This window comes from Saccopteryx leptura, chromosome 6 (assembly GCF_036850995.1).
Source record: "Saccopteryx leptura isolate mSacLep1 chromosome 6, mSacLep1_pri_phased_curated, whole genome shotgun sequence".
Taxonomy (NCBI): domain Eukaryota; kingdom Metazoa; phylum Chordata; class Mammalia; order Chiroptera; family Emballonuridae; genus Saccopteryx; species Saccopteryx leptura.
The window spans coordinates 160,379,646-160,404,574 of record NC_089508.1 but is presented as its reverse complement, the minus strand read 5'-3'; the positions used below and the strand labels follow the sequence as shown (position 1 = coordinate 160,404,574).

General features: G+C 44.6%; 1 protein-coding gene across 2 annotated transcripts; it reads left to right on the top strand.

Annotated features, from left to right (window-relative positions):
- The first annotated feature begins 792 nt into the window (after nt 1-792).
- GFRA3 (GDNF family receptor alpha 3) lies at nt 793-20,701 on the top strand. 2 transcript variants are annotated; one of them, XM_066341947.1, is made up of 8 exons: nt 793-1,078; nt 8,180-8,449; nt 12,945-13,040; nt 14,723-15,035; nt 19,054-19,157; nt 19,318-19,452; nt 19,794-19,885; nt 20,094-20,701. In XM_066341947.1, exons 1-8 carry the CDS (start codon nt 991-993, stop codon nt 20,175-20,177), a joined length of 1,182 nt encoding a protein of 393 aa, XP_066198044.1. In that variant the 5' UTR covers nt 793-990; the 3' UTR covers nt 20,178-20,701. The 2 variants fall into 2 exon arrangements, with proteins under 2 accessions (XP_066198044.1, XP_066198046.1); XM_066341949.1 differs by lacking the exon at nt 12,945-13,040.
- Nucleotides 20,702-24,929: the final 4,228 nt, after the last annotated feature.

The window sequence follows — 24,929 nt, the reverse complement described above, 5'->3', positions numbered from 1 at the left end:
ACTGAAAGGACTGAAAGAGTGTCTAGTCTAGCCAAGGTCCTGAGATCTGGCTTGAGATCTGCTCCCAGCTGTCTGGGACCCATCTTTGCAGAATCTTGGGGTTAAAGACAGTGACCCAATCGTCAGCTTGAGCGTGGGCTCGTCTGGTTTGAGCAAAAGCTCACCAGCTTGGACCCAAGGTCATTGGCTCCAGCAAGGGGTTACTCGGTCTGCTGAAGGCCCCCGGTCAAGGCACATATGAGAAAGCAATCAATGAACAACTAAGGTGTCACAATGCTCAACGAAAAACTAATGATTGATGCTTCTCATCTCTCTGTTCCTGTCCATCCCTGTCTATCCCTCTCTCTGACTCTCTCTCTCTCTGTAAAAAAATAAAATAAATAAATAAATAAATAAATACATAAAAAAAAAAGACAGTGACCCAATGTTATCCTTGAAGATACTTATGAGATAAAACAAAATCATAGACGTGCAAATTCTAAGAAAATATACTAGAAATGCAAGGGCCCTAGTGCTGGTTTGTTCAAGTTTTGTTACATGGTGTTCCTTGGTGGTAGTATGGGGGATGGGGGGTGAAAAAGAGTGCTTTTTTAGATAGACATTGGAAACCCCCCGAGATGGTGAGTATCCAGAAGTAACTTCCCCAATCTCTCAGGCAGAATAGGGCAGGTGAGCAGGCTCGGGTAGGGCACGGACTTCCTCTTCCATTATCACTCGCTCCGGCTACCAGGGCACTTGCCCTCCTTAACCCCCACCCCTGCGTTTTCTCGGCAGAGTCAAGGAAGCGGTGCGTTAGTCCGCTTAGGAGTTGGAGGGCGGTGCCCAAGACCCTGCTGGGAGAGTTGGAGCCTTGCCTGCGAGGAGGGGCAGGAGGCAGTGTAAGGAGGCGCCAGCGAGGGGCTCCGGGCTCGCAGAGCTCCAGTGCGAGGAGTGAAGGGAGCATAGCGCAGGCTGAGCGCCCCGGGGCGAACACCACGTGCGCACCCCGCCATGGCGCGCCCCGCAAACCGTCTACCAGCGCTGTCCTTGCTCCTGCTCCTGCTGCTGCTGCCGCCGCCGCTGCTGTCGCTTGAAGCTGGTGAGTGTCCTCTGTGCCTACACAGACTTGCTCCGGCCAGGGTGTTAAGGGGAAGGGAGAGATGGGGAGTGTGTAGGCGGGGTTCTGTCAGCACTGTCCAGAGGGAACTCAGATACAGCACCGCCACTTGATCCCGGGTGTCCGTCCCAACAAGCCTGGTGAACTAGAGGAGGGAGCCCAGGATGCCAGGAAGGAGTTGAGTTCCATGCCTAATAAAGTGTCTGAACTGTTGTAGAGTGAGTTGCATGCAATGGCCAGGGCACACAAGCATATCCCAGCTCCCGGTTCTCTTTTCTTTTCTTTTTTTTGTATTTTTCTGAAGCTGGAAACGGGGAGAGACAAACAGACTCCCGCATGCGCCGTACCGGGATCCACCCGGCACGCCCACCAGGGGGCGACGCTCTGCCCACCAGGGGGCGATGCTCTGCCCCTCCCGGGCGTCGCTCTGTCGCGACCAGAGCCACTCTAGCGCCTGGGGCAGAGGCCAAGGAGCCATCCCCAGCGCCTGGGCCATCTTTGCTCCAATGGAGCCTCGCTGCGGGAGGGGAAGAGAGAGACAGAGAGGAAGGGGAGGGGGAGGGGTGGAGAAGCAGATGGGCGCTTCTCCTGTGTGCCCTGGCTGGGAATCGAACCTGGGACTTCTGCACGCCAGGCCGACGCTCTACCACTGAGCCAACCGGCCTGGGCCCAGCTCCGGGTTCGCCATTTCTTCTTTTGTGGTGCATTTGCACAGACAGAAAAACCAGCGGCCAGGCCACTAACAGGACAGCATCTCTAGAAGGTGGGGAGAACTCTTTTTGCTCCACGTGGGCTTCATCTCTTTCACCCCCTGTAAGGACTGGGGGAGTGGACACTAGGTACAGATGAAGAGGAGTTCTTGTTGGAATTGACTTGTCACATAATATGAGGTGACCAGCTTTTTTTACAATGAAAAGGAGGACAAAAATAAATTGAGGAAAACAATATTGTAAATAAAAGAAACATTTTATTACTTACAACAATAATACACTATAATATGATAAATACATAATAAAAACATTTGTAATATTTTATATTGTAATTATGTTTACATGCCTACTAATTTTTAATAATAATTGTAAGAAAAAACTACTGCTGTCCTGTTAGTACTCATTTAGATACAAATATGTCACATCACATGCAATGGATCAACTCTGCATAGATAGAAAACGGACATTTACAGATTAGTCTTCCATATCAAAAAGGAGGACATGTAGGAGGACACTTTTCTAGGGAGGACGGAACTTGCAAAAGAAGGACTGTCCTCCCTAAAGGCGGACAATTGGTCACCTTACATAATAGGGTTGTAAACTGCTGCCAGAACATGCTAACATCATTATTTGGTTGTATTGCTGAGAATATTGCTCACCACCAACCTTTTGTTACTATTGTAATAAGAGGAGAAAACTCACTATTGGGCAAGATGGTCTTTCCCTGAAAGCTGTCAGTGCAGTGCCTTGCGCTATTACAGATACATAATAAGTGTTGTGTGGAATATGTAGTTCAAGGCCTGGTTTTAGAACCATGTCATTGCCCTAAGGAAGGGCAGCCCAGGATCTATGATTCCAAGGAATGAGCAAACCGTCTACCAGCGCTGTCCTTGCTGGTAGACGGTTCGCACCCCCTTTGGGAGTGGGAGTGATATGGATGCTTGTAATATCATTGTGAGCTTCCTGTCAAAGCCTGAGTGGAGGGATTACTGAGGCAGAGATCACACATGAAAGGATAACCTCTGCCCACCAGTTAAGTACTAGAGAAATGCAATCTTGGCTGCAAGACAGATATGGAAGGAAAGAGGGAAAGGACTAGTCTGTCCAGACTGACTCTATCAGTAAATCATGGCAGAAAGACATCATGGATCTGATTTGACCGCCCAGGAAAATTTCACTAACCCTAACAGTATGGCTGCATGTCAGGATCAAGGGTAAATATTAAACACCTTACCCACCTTCTGTTGAGCTGCAGTGTCCCTAAATCCACTGTTGCTCAGACTTGGTGAATTTTCAGGTAAGAAATTAGAGGTTTGCTTTTGAAAATCGCTGCAACTCAATATTTAGTCCAGTTAAAGTGATGAGATTTGGACCAGCTACGTTTCTTTCAGTAATCACTTATTGGGTACTTACCAGAAGTAACATCATTTTATTTTTTAAATTTTTTTTTTTCAGAGACAGAGAGAGGGATAGACAGGGAGGGATAGACAGACAGGAACAGAGAGATGAGAAGCATCAATTATTAGTTTTTCATTGCGCGTTGCAACACCTTAGTTGTTCATTGATTGCTTTCTCGTATGTGCCTTGACCGTGGGCCTTCAGCAGACTGAGTAACCCCTTGCTTGAGCCAGTGACCTTGGGTCCATGCTGGTGAGCTTTTGCTCAAACCAGATGAGCCCGTGCTCAAACTGGCGACCTCAGGGTCTTGAACCTGGGTCCTCCGCATCCCAGTCTGATGCTCTATCCACTGCGCCACCGCCTGGTCAGGCTAATTTTTTTTTTTTTTTTTTTTTTTTTGGTATTTTTCCGAAGCTGGAAACAGGGAGGCAGTCAGACAGACTCCCGCATGCGCCCGACCAAGATCCACCCAGCATGCCCACCAGGGGGCGATGCTCTGCCCATCTTGGGGCATTGCTCTGCCGCAATCAGAGCCATTCTAGCACCTGAGGCAGGGGCCACAGAGCCATCCCCAGCGCCCGGGCAAACTTTGCTCCAGTGGAGCCTTGGCTGCGGGAGGGGAAGAGAGAGACAGAGAGGAAGGAGAGGGGGAGGGGTGGAGAAGCAGATGGGCGCTTCTCCTGTGTGCCCTGGCCAGGAATCGAACCCGGGACTTCTGCACGCCAGGCTGATGCTCTACCACTGAGCCAACCGGCCAGGGCCAGGCTTATTTTTTTTTTTTAATTTTTATTTATTGATTTTAGAGAGAGAGAGAAACATTGATTTGTTGTTCTGCTTATTATGCATTCATTGGTTGAATCTTGTACATGCCTTGACCCGGGATCAAATCTGCAACCTTGGCGTATCAGAATGATGCATTAACCAACTGAGCTACCTGGCCAGCTCCAGAGTAATATCTTAAACATTTAGTATTTCTCAAATTATTTAATTTCCTGTCCCATTTTTGGCATAGATAAAAATCTTGTGCCTTCTTAAATATTTTTTGAAGCTTCAAAAGCTGTTTTTTCATCTTCTACATATAAAATTATCAAATACGCTTTTTTTGAACCACATATTCCTTTGAAAATTCTGATATACCCCTAAAAGGGGCCTAACCTCTCTCTTTTTTACCCTACTCTGGTTTAAGTCAAGATCAAGAATATTTTAAAAAATCAAAATTAATGCCAAAAAATTCTATAATGAACAAAATACCAAAAATTTAAATAGAAAGAGTAACAATATCATGCTGAGGCATATTGGAGTTTGAAGCAAAAGGAAAAATCAGTAATACTGATCCTGTCTTTATGTATTGGATATGGCACTGATTCTTACTATAAGGTGCATATTACTCTCCAATGAACTTGCTAAAATCTGGATTTCCAGGCTTTATCACTGGAGAATCTGATTCAGTAATTCTGGCATGGGGCTCAGAAATCTGCATAAGTAGTCTAATTGATTTTCATGGGATTGGAAGAGGAGATTAGACTAACTAAACTCTGAGACCCCTCCTAATTTTGGGACTCTGATTGTAAGTGGAGGGAAGGGTCCCAGAGAGTTATAGGGGTGGCTCACAGGCTGTCTCTGTTATCTGGTTATTTCTTAAATACTGTAGTAGGAACTAACAAAGAATAGGCACTAGTGACAGAGTAGTGATAAGATAGAATGGAAATCTGGAAGGGGAGATAATCAGAAAAAAAATCAAGTAAAGAAATCAATTGGTGATAAGTGCTATGCAGAGAATTGAAGTAATAATGTGTTAGAGTAGTTAGGGGGTTATTTTACATTGGTTAGTTGGGGGTGGCCTTTCTGAGATGACATTCAAGCTGCAAACTGAGCCTTGGCCAGGTGGATCAATTGGTTGGAGCATCATCCCAACGCACCAGGGTTGTGGGGTCAGGGCACATGCAAGGATCATCCAGTGAATGTATGAGTGAGTGGAATGACAAGTTGGGTTTCTTTTTTTGCTCTCTCTCTCTTCTTTCTCTCTAAAATCAATATATATACAGTTTTTTTTAGCAGGAGAGAGAGAGAGGGACAAACAGAAACAGACAAACAGGAAGGGAGAGAGATGAGAAGCATCCTTGGTGGGATGGTGACTGACAGAAGGCTTCTGGGGTGCTGGGAATGTTCTGGTCCTTTACCTGAGGTCTGGTTACACAAGTATATTCAGTTTGAAATTCATTGAATTGTGCCTTTTGATTCGTGCACTTTTCTGTATGTTATTCTCAATAAAAATTTTATTACCACACATGATATACAAATGGCTACCATGAAAAGATGCTCAACATCATTAGTTATTAGGGAAATGCAAATTAAAACCACAATGAGATACCACTTCAAAAAAAGCGAAATAAAAGTTAGCGAGTATGTGAAGAAATTGGAACCCTTGTATATTACTAGTGGGAATGTAAAATGGCGCAGCCACTGTGGAAAATAATTTGGCAGTTTCTCAAAAAGTTAAATATAAAATTACCATATGACCAAGAAACCCAGGTGGTGGTGCAGTGAATAAAGTGTTGAACTGGGACATTGAGGGCCCAGGCTTGAAACCCCGAGGTCACCAGCTTGAGCACAGGCTCATCTTGCTTGAACTCAGGCTTACTGCCTTGATCAAGGGGCCACTGGCTCATCTGGAGGCCTCTGGTCAAGGCACATATGAGAAGCGATCAATGAGCAACTAAAGTGCCACAACTACAAGTTGATGCTTCTCATCTCTCTCCCTTCCTGTCTGTCTGTCTGTCTCTTTCTTTCGCAAAAAAAAAAAAAAAAAAAAAAAAAAAAAATGGTAAAAGAAAGTAGCAGTTTAATGGCTAGTTTAGTCTCTAGCCAGAGACTAGGAGGAAGGTAGATTGGTGTGTTTAATGAGTGTGGGTTTTCTTTTGAAATGATTAAAATGTATTGAAATTAGATAAAGGTGGTGGTTTACAACAATCATGAATATACTAAATATCACTTAATTTTACCCTTTAGGATGGTTAATTTTATGTTGCATGAATTTTACTTCAGTAAAAATGTTTTCCAACCTAAAAAGTTTCATTACAAACAATGGCTGCAGCAACAAAATAGTAATTGTGTAAGGTGAAGGATATGTTAACTAATTTCATGTGGTAATCATTTCACAATATATATGTATCAACTCATCATGTTGTACACCTTAAAATATAATGTTATATGTCAATCATATCTTACTAAAACTGAGAAGCAAAAAAAGGATGGATGAGTGGTTTAGGAGAATGAATTTGAAATATGGAACCAGGGAGACCAATAGGGAGTCTTGGCAGTAGTTCAGGCAAGAGCTAATGGTGACTAAAGACAAGGAGGTGGTAACTGATGTGGAGAGAAGTAGACAGATTCCAGATACATTGTGGAATGGACAGGACTTGTCAAATTGAACATAGGATGTGAAAGAAAGAGAAGAATTAAGAATAACTCCTAGATATTTTGTTCCTAGATAGTGTTCTGTTACCCCTTGATAGGGACCCTAAGTCTTAGGATGCAGGAGCTTACTCCAGAGCTGAGCTATAACCAACCTTGATATTCCTGAGTGAGTGACGGAATCAGCAAAAACTCCTCATCCAAACCCCAAAATACCTACCAGTCCCCACTGTAAGGTATTTTAAGTGACTCAGAATTATTGCTAACTCTCATTTAGCATGCCCATGCACATTCTGAACTCTATCTTTGATGCTAGCCCTACCCATGGTATAGTTCTGCCCAGGCCCTTCTCTCTATGCCTGGCAGGGTCAACTTTAAACACCTGTCTCTTGAGCCTATCTGTTCTCCACTCCTGCTGGGCTTCCTTCTCCCATACTTATTCTTTTTTTCTTTTCTTTTCTTTCTTTTTTTTAAAAGTGAGGAAGGGAAGGGAGAGAGATGAGAAGCATCAACTCATAGTTGGTCACTTTAGTTATTCATTGATTGCTTCTCATACGTGCCTTGACCAGGGGGCTCAAACTGACTAGTGACCTCTGGCTCAAGTCAGCGACCTTGGGCTTCAATCCAGTGATCTCTGGACTCAAGCCAGCAACCATGGGATCGTTTTGATGTTCCCACGCTCAAGCCTGTGCTCAAGCTGGTGAGCCTATCCTCAAGCCAGTGGCCTTGGGGTTTTGGACCTGGGACCTCAGCATCTCAGTTTGATGCTTCATCCACTGAGCCACCACCAGTCAGGCTCCCCACAGTTATTCTTTATTCATTTTTTTTTTTTTTTTTAGAGAGGAGAGAGAGAGAAACAGAGAGGGAGAGAGAGGAGAGACAGACAGAAAGAGAGAAGGGGAAGCATCAACTTCCATATGTGCCTTGACCAGGCAAGCCCAGGGTTTTGAACCGCGACCTCAGCATTTCCAGGTCGACGCTTTATCTACTGCGCCACCACAGGTCAGGCCCCACAGTTATTCTTTTTTTTTTTTTTTTTTTTTTTTGTATTTTTCTGAAGCTGGAAACGGGGAGAGACAGTCAGACAGACTCCCGCATGCGCCCGACCGGGATCCACCCGGCACGCCCACCAGGGGCGATGCTCTGCCCACCAGGGGGCGATGCTCTGCCTCTCCCGGGCGTCACTTTGTCGCGACCAGAGCCACTCTAGCGCCTGGGGCAGAGGCCAAGGAGCCATCCCCAGCGCCCGGGCCATCTTTGCTCCAATGGAGCCTCGGCTGCGGGAGGGAAAGAGAGAGACAGAGAGGAAGGAGAGGGGAAGGGGTGGAGAAGCAGATGGGTGCTTCTCCTGTGTGCCCTGGCTGGGAATCGAACCCGGGACTTCTGCACGCCAGGCTGATGCTCTACCACTGAGCCAACCGGCCAGGGCACCCACAGTTATTCTTAAAGGACTTTTGCGCCACCTCAAAACTTTCCTGCCCAAGGCTTCACCTGAGGACTTGGTATTCCCAGGAAGCTACTCTGACTTTATGTGAACCTCACCTGGTCTCTCCCTCCACAGGGCATCTCCGCCCCACAGAGGGCCGGCTCATGAAAAACTGTATCCCTGCCAGGAGGAAATGCCAAGCTGATCTCACTTGCAATACCTCTTACCACCACCTGAAGTCCTGTACTTTTGGTATTAGCACCCCAACACTTCCAGAGGACTGTTTGGAGGCAGCACAGCACCTTAGGAACAGTCCTCTGAGGAACTGCACATGCCACCGGCACAGGAAGAACCAAACTGCCTGCCTGGACATCTACTCGACCGTTCTCCGTGCTCACAGCCTTGGTGAGGTCCCCATCCTAGAGCAGACGAAGTCAGGGAAGATGGCTCTTAGGGCTTGTTTATTAATCCTTCAGCATATGAATCACATGGTAGATTCTGAGAGGGACAATAATAAATCTCTGCATGTGACATCAGTAAGAAGCGAAAGGAGAAATTGGCAGTATCCTTTTGGATCCCCCAACATTGCCCTTCCATCTCCCTACTTTCCCCTTTCTTACTTGACAGCATGTAGCTGCCTCTTGGCAGAAATATGAAGCAGGCTGAGGCCCAATGTGGGGGCCCCTGGGACAGAGGGTATGGAGAGGAAGTGGAGAAAAATGGCCTTAACCCATAAAGAAGATCCAAATCCAATGTAATCCATAACTTTAGGGACTGAGAGGCAAGTGTCCCGGTCCAGCCTTTTACAGAAAGGAACTCATTAGCCAAGCAGGAGATGGTAGAAGAAAAAGGGCACTGGAAGAACCAAAGGGAAGACTCTTCCTCTGACTCTTCCATTTGCTCATGTTCCTTGTTGGCTGTTTCATGTGTCCCCTTCATTCTGGGATCCATTCTAAAGGAACGGCCTCTATCTGGGATGTTCCCTTCTCATAGCAGAGGGAGGTGGACAATGACAGAACCACATTATGACTTTAAAAGCTCCTGCTCACATTCCATTGACAAAGCAAATCACATGGCGAACAAGCCTGACATTACTGGGGAGGTATACTCCTCTCACAAGCAGACATTGAAAATCACATGGCAGTAAGTGAGGTTATAATCTTACAGTGTGGGCAAAATAACTGGAAACAATAATATAATCTCCACAGTCCACAAAATATTCATTTTCCTCTCTTCTACAAGCAAAATACACCTATAGACTCTCAAGGAAGATGCCCTAAAAGTTCTCTCCAAATGTGACAGCACACTCCAAGTCTAGGATCTTGTGATTTTTTTCTATACCAAGCCTGGATGTGGCTCCTTTTGATCTAGAAACTATGGACTAAAAAAACAAATTATCTGCCTCCCATCCATACTCAATATGCAATAGTGGAACAGGGACAGGAAACTACAACATACACTCTCAGAATGGGGAGGGATGGGAGGCATGCAGCAGATGTTGATTCATAGCAATCAATTTTTTTGTCTGAAGTCTCTCCACACAAATGTCACAAAGGAGCAGAGGTTGTTCTTGAATAAGGCCCTGTTTTCTGCTGCATGGTAGAGTTGCTCTATTCATTGTTCTGCGGGGTTCTTGGTCCAACTCTCTGGGAGGTCCTTCCAGTTCCATTACAGTAAGTCCTCACTTAAAGTCACCCATAGATTCTTGGAAATTGCCACTTTAAGCAAAACGACATATAATGAAACCAACTTTACCATAGGCTAATTGACATAAACAAAAGTTAAGTTCCTACGGCATATTCCCTGACCTCAAAACATCACTAAACTTCTAAATAAAGACCCAACACACTTCTGATACTAAACATTGAAATAAGTGTGAACTATACATACATTTAAGAAATATTTATATTAATAAAAACCAGTAAGATAACTATTTTCTAACCCATTTATTCCAGAAAAAGGTTGTGGTGACCAGAGCCTATTCTGGCAGCCCAGGGCTCAAGGTGGGGACCCACCCTGGACAGAATGCCTTTCTATTGGAGGCCCACTCACATCCAAGACCACATTCACTCAGACTGAACAATATACACACACGCCAGCTCGCCTAACATGCACATATTTGGGCTGGGAGAGGAAACCAAACTACCCAGAGAAAACCCATGCAGACATGGAAAGAACATACGAACTCCACACAGACAGTTGCTCTGCTGAGAATCAATCCTTTCCCCCTTGTCAATGTTATAACGAAACAAATAGAACTAAATGACGTTATTCAGGGACCTGCTGTGTTTTCTTTGGCCACATCTGTAAAGGGCATGGAGACTCTAACCTTGAGGACTGAGTAGCATTCTCAGCTTGCTACTTATCTCTGATGGATGTTGGGGCATTTTAAGTATCAAATCATCACCGTCTCTTTAACTTAATTTGTTTTTCAGTGTCTTTTAATCCAAACTGGTGACTCTTAGCAGTTCAACTTTTCCAAAACCTAATTTTTTTTATACTTTGATTTCTGTCACCTCCTGTGCCAGTAGGAGCCTTTCCTATAATTATTTTCAAGATAGACAGCTCCTTGTAGACCTAATTAGAAGTACCTTGCCCTTATCAGCCTTCTGTGGAAGAGCCAATACCTTAGTCTTTTTCCCCTGAGCTCATTTTTTCAACTGGCAGGATTTATTGGAAACCATCTTAATCAATGAGAGATTCCCCACAAAGGGCATGATGACCACAAACTTGATTTGATCTTTGCTCCAAGGCTGAGTAGTGATAGACCTTATTACTCAATGAATTTTTGAATTTTATCTTTTACCATTTGAATATGAGAAGCAGTCACAACTCTCAATTCTGCAAGTCCCAGAATTTCTGGATTCTCCCGTGTCTGTTTCCTCTCTATTTGCAAACTGGCCAGTTCTTCTCTGAGATTTTATCATCCCTGGAGTACCTTGCCAAATGCAGTCGATAGCAATAAAGACATACTAGTCACCTTCTGCTTCTCAGCTTCTCTCCTTAAAGCACGAGCTCATTCAGTATATCATCTTTCTTCTAAGTTTACCACCCACTGCTTAGTCCCACAACCAATACCACATAATTTAGACCTTTTTGTTCCTGCAGCACTCCACTTCTGGATCCTAATCACATTTTTAGTAAGAATTTGCTAGGTTATGCTGCAGTCACAACCAACCAACCAACCAACCCCAAAATCTCTGGCTTTCAACAACAAAAATGTATTTCTTGCTCATGTTATTCATCTGCTGCAGGCTTCCATGAGTTGGCTTTGTTTTTGCTCTACCTGTCTTCTTCATTCAGGGATCCAGCTGGTAGAGGGAGGAGGGCAACAGCAGAACCAGGTGATGGATAATTCTTAAAGCTTCTGCTCAAATGTGATTTATGTCACTTCAACTCTCAGTGCATGGGCCAAAGTGAGTCACATGGCCAAGCCTGACAGTGGGATGGGGACCTGACAGTCACATGGCAACAGGTGGGGATGTATAAACTTCCCACAGGATGGGTAGCAAATAATTAAAAATGAATCTTATTTACCACTCTCCTTGTTTCCTGCTTTCCACTCATCCTAATCCCTTTTGTTTCAGAATTTGCCCTGAGACTTCTCCTTGTATTCTATTTATTTTTGTTTGTTTGTTTGTTTATTTATTTTTGTGACAGAGACAGGAGAGAGAGATAGGGACAGACAGGAAGGGAGAGTGATGAATGAGAAGCGTCAATTCTTTGTTGTGGCACCTTAGTTGTTCATTGATTGCTTTCTCATATGTGCCTTCACGGGGGGGGGGAGGGGGCTACAGCAGAGCGAGTGACCCTTTGTTCAAGCCAACGACCTTGGGCTTAAGTTGGTGAGCCTTGCTCAAACCAGATGAGCCTGCACTTAAGCTGGTGACCTCAGGGTTTCAAACCTGGGTCCTCCGCGTCCCAGTCCGACTCTCTATCCACTGCGCCACTACCTGGTCAGGCTCCTTGTATCCTCTTATCTCCTTCCTTTTCCCTTAGGAGCATGAGGTCTTCCCAAGTATCCAAACTATCCTATGCTGTTTTTCGGACATCATCCATATTCCTTACTTCCTAAAGATGCATTCACAGAGGCCTATTGGGGGCAAGCTCACCTCTCTCACCTTTTTTCCAACACGACTTATTAACCAACATTTGTTAAGTACCCTACCATGTCTATGAACTATGCAGTGATTTTATGTAAGACCCAGTAAGCCCCCTAAAGGAGCCCACTGCCCCATGGAGTGACTGGGAGAGATGTTTTTCCATCGAGATCATTGTTTTTTTCTTCTCTGCTTTTCTCCCTCAGGTTCAGTTTGAGGCCTGGCCTCACTTCCATATCCTCAGCATGCAATGCCAAGTGGTCAGACTTAGTTCAGTGTCTACCACTACCCCTTCTCCAATAGGAAGAGAAAACAAGACAGAGTCCCGTACCTGCTCATGGGCCCACAGGCAATATGTCTAGTGGTTAAGAGCAGAGATTCTGCAATCAGATAGTCTAGTGTTCAAACTCCAGCTTCACTTCTTAGCTTATGTGAGCCTGAGTGAGTAACTTAACTTCTCTCATCCTTTTCCTTCTTAGGATGGATTAAATGAGAAGAAATACATACAGAATATTTATCTACTACCTTCTATCTATCTATCTATCTATCTATGTAATTTTTTTTTTCATTTACACCATAGTGCCCAACACACAGTGTGCTCAACATGGTACCTTTACTACTCTATCCTTAAACCTAGTTTATTCATCACAACCTTCTCACTTCTGCACAGCTTGTTAGGAAGAGACTGTGTTTTCCTTTCCTCCACAGGACTTTGAGGTCTAAACCAGCAGCCTCAGCCCCTCTTTCTCCCATCCCCAGCCTGGTCTTCAGGACTCTGATGCTCCCCACCTTGTCTCTAGGTGGCTATGAGCTGGATGCCTCCCCCTCTGAAGATGACACAGTGACCTCAGAACACTGGGAAACGAAACTCAGCAAACTGAAAATGTTCAAACCAGGTGTGGAGGGCAAGCAGAGACTGTGGTGTAGGGGCTGGGCCTGGGCCCTGGTGTGGAACACAAGCTGGGTGGGGGGGCTTGTGAAGGAAGAGTCACTGCCTGCCAGCATTGTGTAACTAAAGCAGCATCGTGTAGAGTGGGAATCTGAGTTGTGGGGCATGATCTGGTCTCACAGGAGTCATCAAAAAGCAATAGTTATTAGGGAGGCATTCGAAGAAAGCCCATTAGGGCTCCCTGGTTTCAAAAGGTGGGAGTCTCTATTATAGAGAGTTTGGTGGGAGTGGCAGCAGTCTCAGGACAAAATGTGCTGAAACGGAGTATTTGCCCTCATTTGAGGCAGCCACAAAAGTAGTTGTTTTGTCCCTGAAGACTAGGAAATTGCTTGTTTTCAACCATTCTAATGGGATGGGAGAGGTGCTGGCTAAATGGGTAGAGAAGGCATGTCTCCTCAGGGGTGTCTCAGGGTAGGGAGCCATCTATCTAGCAAGGACTGATACATGTTTTTCAGGAAAATGAAGCTGTTGTATTATTAATTGGAAGGGAACACTCACACGTGTACTCTCTTTTTGAGAAACATGTGAGTTTGTGATATAGTCCCATATATTAGCATTTTGAGGAAAAAGCATAGAAACTTGTACATAAACTCTTAGTTACAAGGAATTAGGAATTTACCTGTTCCAGTTACTCCACGTTCTGACTGCTAGAATATTCTGTTAATAGAAATATCACCACAATTTCCCAATTGTATGGGAAACTTTCATGCATGCATCAACCAATGAAAGACAGGCAGGTGATATTAATACTAAGCAGGCCTGACCAGGTGATGGCACAGTGTATGGAGCATCAGCCTGGGACACTGAGGACCCAAGTTTAAAGCCCTGAGGTCTCTGGCTTGAGTGCGGGTTCCTTGGGCTTGAGCGCGGGCTCACCAGCTTAATCATGGGGCCAATGGCTTGAGTGTGGGATCATAGACATGACCCTATGGTCACTGGCTTGAGCCCAGGGGTCACTGGCTTGAACCCAAGGTCTCTGGCTTGAGCAAGGGGTCACACACTCTGCTGGAGGCCCTCGGTCAAAGCACATTTGAGAAAGCAATCAGTGAACAACTAAGGTGTCACAACTACAAGTTGATGCTTTTTTTCTCTCTCCCTTCCTGTCTGTCTGTCCCTGTCTCTCTATGTCTCTCTCAAAAAACAAAACAAACAAAAAAAAAACTGAGTGGAATAGACAGATGCAAAACAAAACCAAAATCCTAAGTAGAATTTGGTGATATTTGTTGGACAGTTCAGAAAGTGCCTTAGATTTTTGTAGGACCCCTAGCTTATTATTTCCACCATGAGATCTCATTCAATGCATAGGACTGAGGAAAGAGTTTTGGTTATTTGAGCTTTCTGGCTACTTGCATTCTAGATAGATAGGCTTTTGATGTACATGGCTTTATTTGTTTGTTTGTTTGTTTGTTTTAACCTAGTCAAGCTGAGGGCGAGGATGACAGAAGCTCACGAATACCAGATCTAGTTTGTGTGTAAAGGCAAAACCCTGGACTAGGAGTGGCTTACTCAGGACTGTTCTCCCTTTCTTCCTACCCTCATTATGATGCTTGTTAAATCAGAAGGTTGCGGGAGTTTCTAGGTAAGCTGGTTTTGCAGAGGACTGGTGACTTGGTGCCGCTCTTCCCACAGACGCGGACTTCTGCCTCCAGTTCGCCACGCTGTGCACTTTTGATCGTAAGTGTGACCAGCTGCGCAAGGCCTATGGGAAGGTGTGCTCAGGGACCCACTGCCAGCGCCAAGACTGCCTCCAGCAGCTCTTTGCCTTCTTCGAGGAGGCACCAGAGCTCCTCGCGCAGGGAATTCTGCTGTGCCCATGCGAGCCTTCCGATCTGAGCTGCGGGCAGCGCAGGCGCAACACCATCGCCCCCAGCTGCGCGCTGCCGTCTGAGACCCCCAACTGCCTGGAGCTGCTGCACATCTGCAACTTGGACAAGCAGTGCAGGTGCAGGGCTTGGTGCGGGTGGGCAAGGTAGCCAACGACACAGTGCGCACCACTCCCTCCAGACCGCCTTCTGTGCGGGACTGGGTCTGACTCCCCAGGGGCCGACTTAACGACAAAGCTATCCTTATGTTATGTTACAGAAGCTATCCTTCGATAGTTTATGAAACTTATTTCTCAAAAATAAAAAAGTGTATATATATATATATCACATTTGTGTAAAAACTCAAAAAGAAAATACATTTGTGTACAAACTTTGGAAAGTGTAAAAACATAATAATATCACTCAAAATCCATCTCCTGAAGATAATATGCTATGCTTTGGGGAGCATTTCCTTTTGGCCCTTTATATATATATATATATATATATATATATATATATATATATATATATATATATATATACTGTAGATAGATAAAATTTGATATTTTGGGAATATATTTGTATCATTTTTTTCTTTTTTTAGTGAGAGAAAGAAAGACAGGGGCAGACAGACAGAAAGGAAGTGAGATGAGAAGCATCAACTTGTAGTTGTGGCACCTCAATTGTTCACTGATTGCTTTCTCATACGAACCTTGGGGAGGGGGCGGCTACAGCTGAGCCAGTAATCCCTTGCTCAACCCACAACCATGGGGTCATGTTTATGATCCCATGCTCAAGCCCACAATCCCGTACTTAAGCTAGTGAGCCTGCACTCAAGCTGGCAACCTCGGGGCTCCTAACCTGTGTCCTCAGCGTGCCAGGCCACCCTCTATCCACTGTGCCACCACTTGGTCAGGCTGTATCTTTTTTTTCTTTTCTTAAGTGAGAGAAGGAATAAAAATGAGAGACTCCCACATGTGCCCCACTGGGATACACCAGCAACCCCATCTGGGCTGATGCTTTAATCAACCGAGCTATTTAGAGCCTAAAACTGTTGCACTGGGACCAACCACGTTATCTTCAGTGTCTGGACCATGCTCAAACCAATTGAGCCACTGGTGTGGGAAAGAAAGAGGGAAAGAAGGGGGAAAGGGTAAAGGAAAGAAGCAGATGGTCACTTCTCCTGTGTGCCCTGACCGGTAATCAAACCCAGGAGGTCCATATGCTGGCTGATGCTCTATCCACTGAGCCCCCAACCAGGGCCTATTTGTATTTTATATTGTATCTTTTTTTTTCATTTATAGTACATATCTCATGAGCATTTTGTGGTGAAGACTGGCTCTTAAGTCAAACAGATCTGAATTTAAGTTCTGGGTCTGTGTGACCTTGAGCCCACAATTTAACCTAAACTTCCATCACTTAACCCAGATTTCTACTTAGTCCTCTGTAAAAACTGAGACAATAATGCGGACCTTATAGGATTTCTATAAGAGTTAAAGTACATAATTTATGTAGAGTACTTAACTGCTGGTGCAAAGTAAGTGCCCAATAAATGGTGGTGCTTATTTTGTCATTTACTGTCCATTGACAACTTGATTTTTAAGAGCCTATATTGTACTCCATTTTATAGATGCTCCATACTTTATTTAATTATTCACTATTGTTGGATATTTAGGTTGTTTTCTAAGTAATGATACGTAAGTATTACTCTTGTTTATTAATCTTTGTGAACAAATCCTATTATTGATTAGGATATGTTGCTATGGCCCTGGCCAGTGGCTTGGTGGATAGAGCATCAGCCCTGTGTGAAGATGTCCCAGGTTCAATCCCCAGTCAGGGTACACATGAGAAGCAACCATCTGCTTCTCTTCTCCTGTCTCTCCTCCTTCTCTCCCTCTTCCCCTCCTGCAGCCAGTGGCTCAGTTAGTTCGAGTGTGGCCCTGGATGCTGAGGATAACTCGGTTGGTCCCAACAAACCAGCCTCAGGTGCTAAAAATAGCTTGGTTGATTCAAGCACCGGCTGAAGATGAGGTTGCCTGGTGGATCCCAGTGGGGGCACATTTGGGAATCTGTCTCACTATCTCTTTTCTCTCACTTAAAAAGAAAAAAAAAAGGACATGTTGCTACAAGTACCATTACAGAATCAAAGCACGTGAAGATTTGTAAGTGTTTGATATATATTCTCCAGCCCACTTCTGTTCTGGCTTTCCTCTGCCTTCTTATGACAAAACATTCACCAAATTGAAGATATCATCTATTCTAGTGACATTCGTTACCAACATTATTTTGCAACCTAGCTCTACCACTTACTTCTCTGAAACCTTGGGCAAGTTATTTAATCTCTGATCCCACTTTCTTCTTCTGCAAAATATCACACAGTCAGAGCTTTCCATAATCATAATACTAACACTTAATGAGTACTTACTGTGGACTATATACTGTTTTAATACTTTCATGTATTAACTATCTAAACCTAACAAGAACCCTGTAAAATATATGCTATATTTTTTAAGGAAAATCCAATTTTATTTTATTTTTATTTTAGGTATTATTTATTCATTTTAGAGAGAGGGGACAGAGAGGGGGGTAGGGGCAGGAAGCATCAACTCCCATATTGCCTTGACCAGGGAAGCCCAGGGTTTCGAACCAGCAACCTCAGCATTGCAAGTCAATGCTTTACCCACTGTGCCACCGCAGGTCAGGCTATTTTTATTTTTTATAAAAAATAAAAATTACCTGACTGGTGGTGGCACAGTGGCTAGAGCATTGAACTGGAACACTGAGGACCCAGGTTTGAAACCCCGAGGTTGCCAGCTTAAGCATGGGATCATCAACATGATCCCAAAATTGCTGGCTTGAGCCCAAGGTCTCCAGCTTGAGCAAGGGGTCATTGGCTCAGCTTGAGCCCCCATATGAAACAATTAATGAACAACTAAAGTGACACAACTATGAATTGATGCTTCTCATTTCTCTCCCTTTCTATGTGTTTCTCTCTCTAATAAATAAACAAATAGATAGATAAATAAATAAGTAAGTAAAATAAAAAGATACCACCACCTTGGCTGGATAAATAACTCGGTTGGTTAGAGCGTCATTCTGATACACAAAGGTTGCAGGTTTGATCCCTGGTCAGGGCACATGCTGGAATAGATTGTTGTTTCTGCCTCTCTTTCTCCCTTCTTCTCTTTCTCCAATCAGTAAATAAAAATTAAATAAATAAAATCAAGCCCTGGCCAGGTTGTTCAGTGGATAGAGCATTGTCCCTGTGCACCGAGGTCGATCCCTGGTCAGGGTACATAGGAGTACACAACTAAGTGGAACAACTAAGTGAAACAATCAGTTAATGCTTCTCTCTTTCTCTCCTTTCCTATCTTTCTCTCTCTCTCTCTTAAGTCAATGGAAAAATAAAAATAAAACCAATCTTCTGTTGACAAATGAAGAAGCCACAGCAGAGAAAGGTTAAAGAACTTGGTCAAGTTTACCCAGGTAGTAAGTCAGGTTTTAATAAGGTTTGGAATGAAGCCTGGCTTAGAGTCTGTGCTCCTAACTTCTCTGCCATATTGCCTATTATTGTGCTGGTAGCTATTATTATTACATAACAAGTGTTGGATTAGATGATAAAGATATTGTTCCTTCCTTCAAAGAATTTGCATTTTAGCAGGGATGAGAAATAAGTAAGCCACCAGTGTGACACCAAGCAAAACATAAGGAAAACTGCAGAAATTTATATAGAAAAACACTCATGATTCCATCATCTGAAGATAACCAACTTTATATATTGTAGGATGAATGTTAATTATAACAATATCTAATGCTTATTAAACACTTAATAAGTACCAGGCACTATGCTAAATATTGTACAGACATTCTCTTATTTTATTCTCACAAAAATCCATGATCTCTGTTTACAGTGAAGGAAACTGAGGTTAAAGAAGCTGCCTGAGAACTCATAACTAAGGGTAGTGGAACCCAAATTCAGAGTGATATGCTATAGGGACTGGGGTGATAGTGCATTTAGTTGTGACAGACTTCACTGGGCCAGGCTCTGAAGGTAGAGGGGGATTTGGCATGAAGGTGGCATGTCAGCTGAAGGGGCAGCAAGGGGGAAGGCTGCGGGCCAGGCCCTTAAAGGAAACTCTTGAATTTTCCTTCTTCCAGATCACGCCTGGACGCTTTTCAGACTCACTGCCATCCCATGGACATCCTAGGGACCTGTGCTACAGAGCAGTCCAGATGTGTGCAAGCATACATGGGGCTGATTGGTGAGGCCAGGGGGTGTACGTAGGGAGCCCATAGGTTGACGTTGGGATGAGAATGCTCTGGTTTCTGAACCCAAATGGAGTACTCCTGAGACAGGTGGGAGAGGTGGGAGCTGATGCTGGGGTTGACCGAGGCCATGGCAATCCTCTCTTTACCCCACAGGGACAGCCATGACCCCCAACTTTGTCAGCAACATCAGTGCCAGTGTTGCCTTAAGCTGTACCTGCCGAGGCAGTGGCAACCAGCAAGAGGATTGTGAGCAGCTGGAAAAGTCTTTTTCCCACAACCCCTGCCTCAGTGAGTGTGCTTCATCTGCTCTCTCCCTGGTGGCTGGGTCTGCTGGACCCAGGGAGAGGAACAAGATCAGCCCCATTTGTCTCCTGCAGAGGGAGCAGCCCCCTCCTCAGAACAGGCTACATCCGCCAGCCTGCACCTTTCTTCCTTTCTCCTGCTCCCTGGGTGACCCCCACACTGCCTGCTCAACCTTCCCGGCAGGATGAGACAATATCCCATTCCCAATTGCCATCTCTCTACCCTCCTGTCTCCCAGAGTCCCTGAGACATTTCCTTTCCCTCCTTGGGATCCTGAGAAATCTCCAGAATCTGTTCCCTTCCAATCTACCTTTTCTTCCTCCTCAGTGGATGCCATTGCGGTTAAGATGCATTTGCATAAACAACTCTTATCCAAGAACAAGACAGACAATTCTACCTCACCGGTGATGGAACGCCAGGTAGGGCCTCCTCTGTTACAGTCCTCATACCTTTACTTAACCGTCTGGGGGAAACCCAGAAAGGCAGACATGGGGATCGTGGGGATGACTTCCTTGTTGTCACAAATACTCTAGACCTGTAATGGACACCTTAGGGGAAGGGGACAGTCCTTGACTGAGGCTGAGGTGGTAATGGGGTGGAGCTGACTTCATTGCCTTTCTTCCATAGAACCTTGCTCTGAGGCCACGGCCATGGATGCCCTCTCTTTTCTCCTGCATACTTACCCTGATTCTGCTCCCAAGTTTCTGTTAGCTGGACTTCCCTGGGACCCTCATCCCCTTTACTACACTGAGCCTGACCTGCCACCTGCAAGAAGTGAGGAAAGGACATATCAAGGAGGTGCAGTATACAACATGACAACCCTGACCACCCACTCCCACCACCGCCACCGTACATCACACAGTGACTGGCTAAATTCTCATTTCCTACACATCTAACTCAGGCTGTCCCTCCTTTGGAACTGGTCACCACAGTTTGGCCATATCGTCTGGTGGTGACCAGCTCTACTAAGCTCTCTCCTGATCCCTTCCCCCCAGGTTCTAACAAATCAGCCATTCTCTATTGAATTCTCCAGGTAGTCAGGGCTGGGTGTTCTGAGGCAGCCTAGAAACACATTCACCACTGTTAGGAAAACTGGAGCAAGTCCTGCCCCCTTGTCTCCTCCTCTGCTGCCTGCCCTGCCCTGGAATCCTACAGAGCGTTTGAGCATCTGGAGCTGGAGCTGGAACATCTATGCCTTGCTTTTTTCCTGCTATTGTCCCAAAGTCCCCCCAGCCTCTTGGATCATGATTAAACATTTTGACTTAAAACTTTGCTCTTTTTTCTATTTTTTCATTTTGTGAATTTATACAGAACTAGACATTTTATAGACAGAAGAGCACAGACCAGGTGATCAGGAGACATATCAACTCTGCCACCAACTGCTGTGTTACATTGCATAAAGTGTCAACCTGGAATGCTGAAGTTGCTGGTTTGAAACCCTGGGCTTGCCTGGTCAAGGCACATATGGGAGTTGATGCTTCCTGCTCCTCTACTTTTCTCTCTCTCTCTCTCCTGTCTCTCTAAAAATGAATAAATTTTAAAAATTTTTAAAAAAATAAAAAAATTTAATTTCTTCTTGATAATTATCTACATCACCCAAATTTTCCACAAAATCCTTATATTGTACTTTAATTGCTAACTTTTCTGAGTTATTACCATGTGTAGCAACTCAGGCAAGTCTCTCTGTGTCCAGAGTTGGAAGAAGAAAATAGCTTATATGAGGCTATGGACCCATATCTGTCCAAGCTCCAGCCATTTCTGGGATACTGCCTGGGATCTGCTACAGCAGCTTAGAGGGGAGGGTCCTTAGTCAACCACAGCATTTATTGAGTACTTGCTTGTGTTATTGGTCTGTTACACATTATAATGGGGGCCAGAGGAAAGGAGAGACTGGTCCTTGGTCTAATTAGCAATCTTGTTGGGATAAAGAAATAGCCACCTATGGAAAGTAGTTGGAAGTATATATTTGCAGAGCTGTGGACAGTTGTCTATTAACTCATTCACTCGCTCTTTCCATAAGCACCTGGCTGCAAGGCTCTGTGCTAAGTGCAGGAGATTCCAAGGTGAGATTCCCAGTAAGCTATCCGGTCAGAGCATTATGTATTAATTTTTTTATCCTCCAGTACTTGACTCTGTCAGTCATTAGCTATGTGACTTGGTCTTAACCTCTCTAGGCCTTATTATCCATATCTGTAACATGGAAGAAACCTAGATAGAACGTCCTCGCAAAGTGCAGAGGTTGCCAGTTCGATCCCCAGTCAGTGCATGTACAGGAACAGGTCGATGTTCCTGTCTCTCTCTCTCCTCTTTCATTAAAATCAATAAAATAAACATAACTTGACCTGTGGTGGCCCAGTGGATAAAGTGTCAAGCTGGAACATGGAGGTTGCTGGTTCAAAACCCTGGGCTTGCCCGGTCAAGGCACATATGGGAAGCAACTTCTATGAGCTGATGCTTCCCACTTCTCTCCCCTCTTTCTCTCTCTCTCTAAAAAAATAAAATAAATTTTAAAAATAAACATTAAAAAAGAAATAAATGAGAGCCCTAGCTGGGTAACTCAGTTGCCTAGAGCCTCCTCTCAATATGCCAAGGTTGTAGGTTCGATCCACAGTCAGAGCACATAGAAGAATCAACCAATGAATACATAAATAAGTGGAATAACAAAACAATGTTTTTCTCTCTCCCTACCTTTCTCTCTCTCTCTCAAATCAATAAATAAGCCCTGGCCCGATAGCTTGGTAGGTTGGGGCATTGTCCAAAAGTGCAGAAAATTGTAGGCTCAATCCCTACCAGGGGTCCCCAAACTTTTTACACAGGTGGCCAGTTCATTGTCCCTCAGACCGTTGAAGGGCTGCCACATACAGTGCTCCTCTCACTGACCACCAATGAAAGAGGTGCCCCTTCCAGAAGTGCGGCGGGGGCCAGATAAATGGCCTCAGGGGGCCGGATGCGGCCCGCGGGCCGTAGTTTGGGGATGCCTGCAAGGCACATATAGGAGCATATCAATGTACCTGTCTCTCTCTTCTCTCTCTTCCTCTCTCTCTACAATCAATAAAATAAACATACTTAAAAATCAATAAATAAAAAACTTTTTAAAGAAATGAGATAATCGGCCCTGGCCGGTTGGCTCAGTGGTAGAGCGTCGGCCTGGTGTGCAAAAGTCCCGGGTTCAATTCCCGGCCAGGGCACACAGGAGAAGCACCCATCTGCTTCTCCACCCCTCCCCCTCTCCTTCCTTTCTGTCTCTCTCTTCCCCTCCCGCAGCCGAGGCTCCACTGGAGCAGAGATGGCCCGGGCGCTGGGGATGGCTCCTCGGCCTCTGCCCCAGGCACTAGAGTGGCTCTGGTCGCAACAAAGCGACGCCCTGGAGGGGCAGAGCATCACCCCTTGGTGGGCGTGCTGGGTGGATCCCGGTCGGGCGCATGCGGGAGTCTGTCTGACTGTCTCTCCCCGTTTCCGGCTTCAGAAAAATACAGAAAGAAAAAGAAATGAGATAATCTATGTAAAAGTATTGTGACTGACACATGGTAAGAACTCAGAAAAGTTAGCAATTAAAGTACAATATAAGGATTTTGTGGAAAATTTGGGTGATGTAGATAATTATCAAGAAGAAATTAAAATTTTTTTATTAAAAATTTTTTTTTTAATTTATTCATTTTAGAGAGACAGGAGAGAGAGAGAGAGAAAGGGGGAGGAGCAGGAAGCATCAACTCCCATATGTGCCTTGACCAGGCAAGCCCAGGGTTTCAAACCAGCGACCTCAGCATTCCAGATTGACACTTTATGCAATGCGCCACCACAGGTCAGGAAATTAAAAAAAATTTAAAATCTCACTCTCAAACTTCCAAACCTGCTCCCTGCACATCGGTGCACACAAGAATCTATGGGTAAGTATAATTTTTACATAGTGGGAGCAGGCACTGCATATCGAAGGGTTACGTCAGAGCATCTTTCAGCATCCATGAGTAGAGCTCAGGCTACATCATCCTTTTTATCAGCAGCATAACATGGACTCATATGAATACACATAACCTCATACATAGTTTACTTAACCAGTTTTGTATTGATGGATATTTGCTAGTTTTCTCATTTTTATCCAGCCAAGTTGTAAGGCAACGAGAAGGCGACTGGGAGTAAGATGTGCAGAGGAGCTTCCAGAATGGTGGGAATAGGGAAGCCTCTCCTTATACATTCTCATATCCCCATAGCCAGCCCTAGCCCAGGAAATACCCAACAACCTGCCTCCTTACAATCTCCAGTGGGACATCCCCTTCTTCTCCCAGGAAGATTTCTGAACCATCAAGGCCTCTCCATTTGTTTGGCTCCATTAGACTAGGGCTGGGGTGTGAATGGTACAGTCATTCCTTTCTAAGTGCTTGAATTAGACTAATAGGTCATCTGCGCTTTTCTCTGAAGAAGGTCCAAATTCCTGGTAAACAACCAGACCACTCCCCCAGCCCAGGGCCTAGAGCCAAGACCGAGGGTGGGGGCATAGTGGCTGGACTAAAGCTTTTAATGGTATCATGGCTGGCTGGGATGGTTAATGCCATTAGACTAGCTTCTGGGTAATAAGGTGGGAAGGGCTGCTGGTAGCAGTGATAAGTGGAAAGTACTGAATTATAGGCTTCTGCATGGTGGGGGTGGAACAGATTGTCTTTTAAACAGTTATCTTCAAATTTACTCATTCAATCATTCAGTCAGTCAATGAACCTTTAAGAGCAATTGCTCTGTGCCAGGGTGTATTTTCAAGATGTGTCCCTACCCACTTATGTGCTGCCATTTCAATGAAGGGGCATCCCTGGACTCTGGCAGTAGTGCCTTAAGTGGGCTTCTGGATCCCCTTTTTTTTTAATGAGATTTTTTATTTATTGATTATAGAGAGAGGAGAGAGAGAGAGAGAAAGGTAAGGGGAGGAGATGGAAGCATTATCTCGTAGTTGCTTCTCGCATGTGCCTTGTCCGGGCAAGCCCAGGGTTTTGAACTGCGACTTCAGCATTCCATGTCATCATTTTATCCACTGTGCTAGCACTGATCAGGTCTCCTGGAACTCTAGTTATCCTGGTTGACTATAATGCTCAGCTATTTGACCTTGGGAAATATTCATTATCCCTCTGAGCCACCATTTCCTCATCTACAGTGGAGATGTCAATAGGAATACCTAACTTAAAGGGTTACAGTTTTTGTTTGCTTTGTTTTTAATACATACATTAGCAATTTAATTTCAGCTAAAAAACTAATTGTCAATATCAACTAATGTTTATATCAATTAAAAATTTTTTTAAATATTTTATTTATTCATTTTAGAGAAAGGGGGACAGAGAGAGAGAGAAAGGGAGGAGCAGGAAACATCAAATCCCATATGTACCTTGACTAGGCAAAAACCAGCGACCTCAGCATTCCAAGTCATTGCTTTATCCACTGCGCCACCACAGGTCAGGCATTTATATCAATTTTAATGGTTTT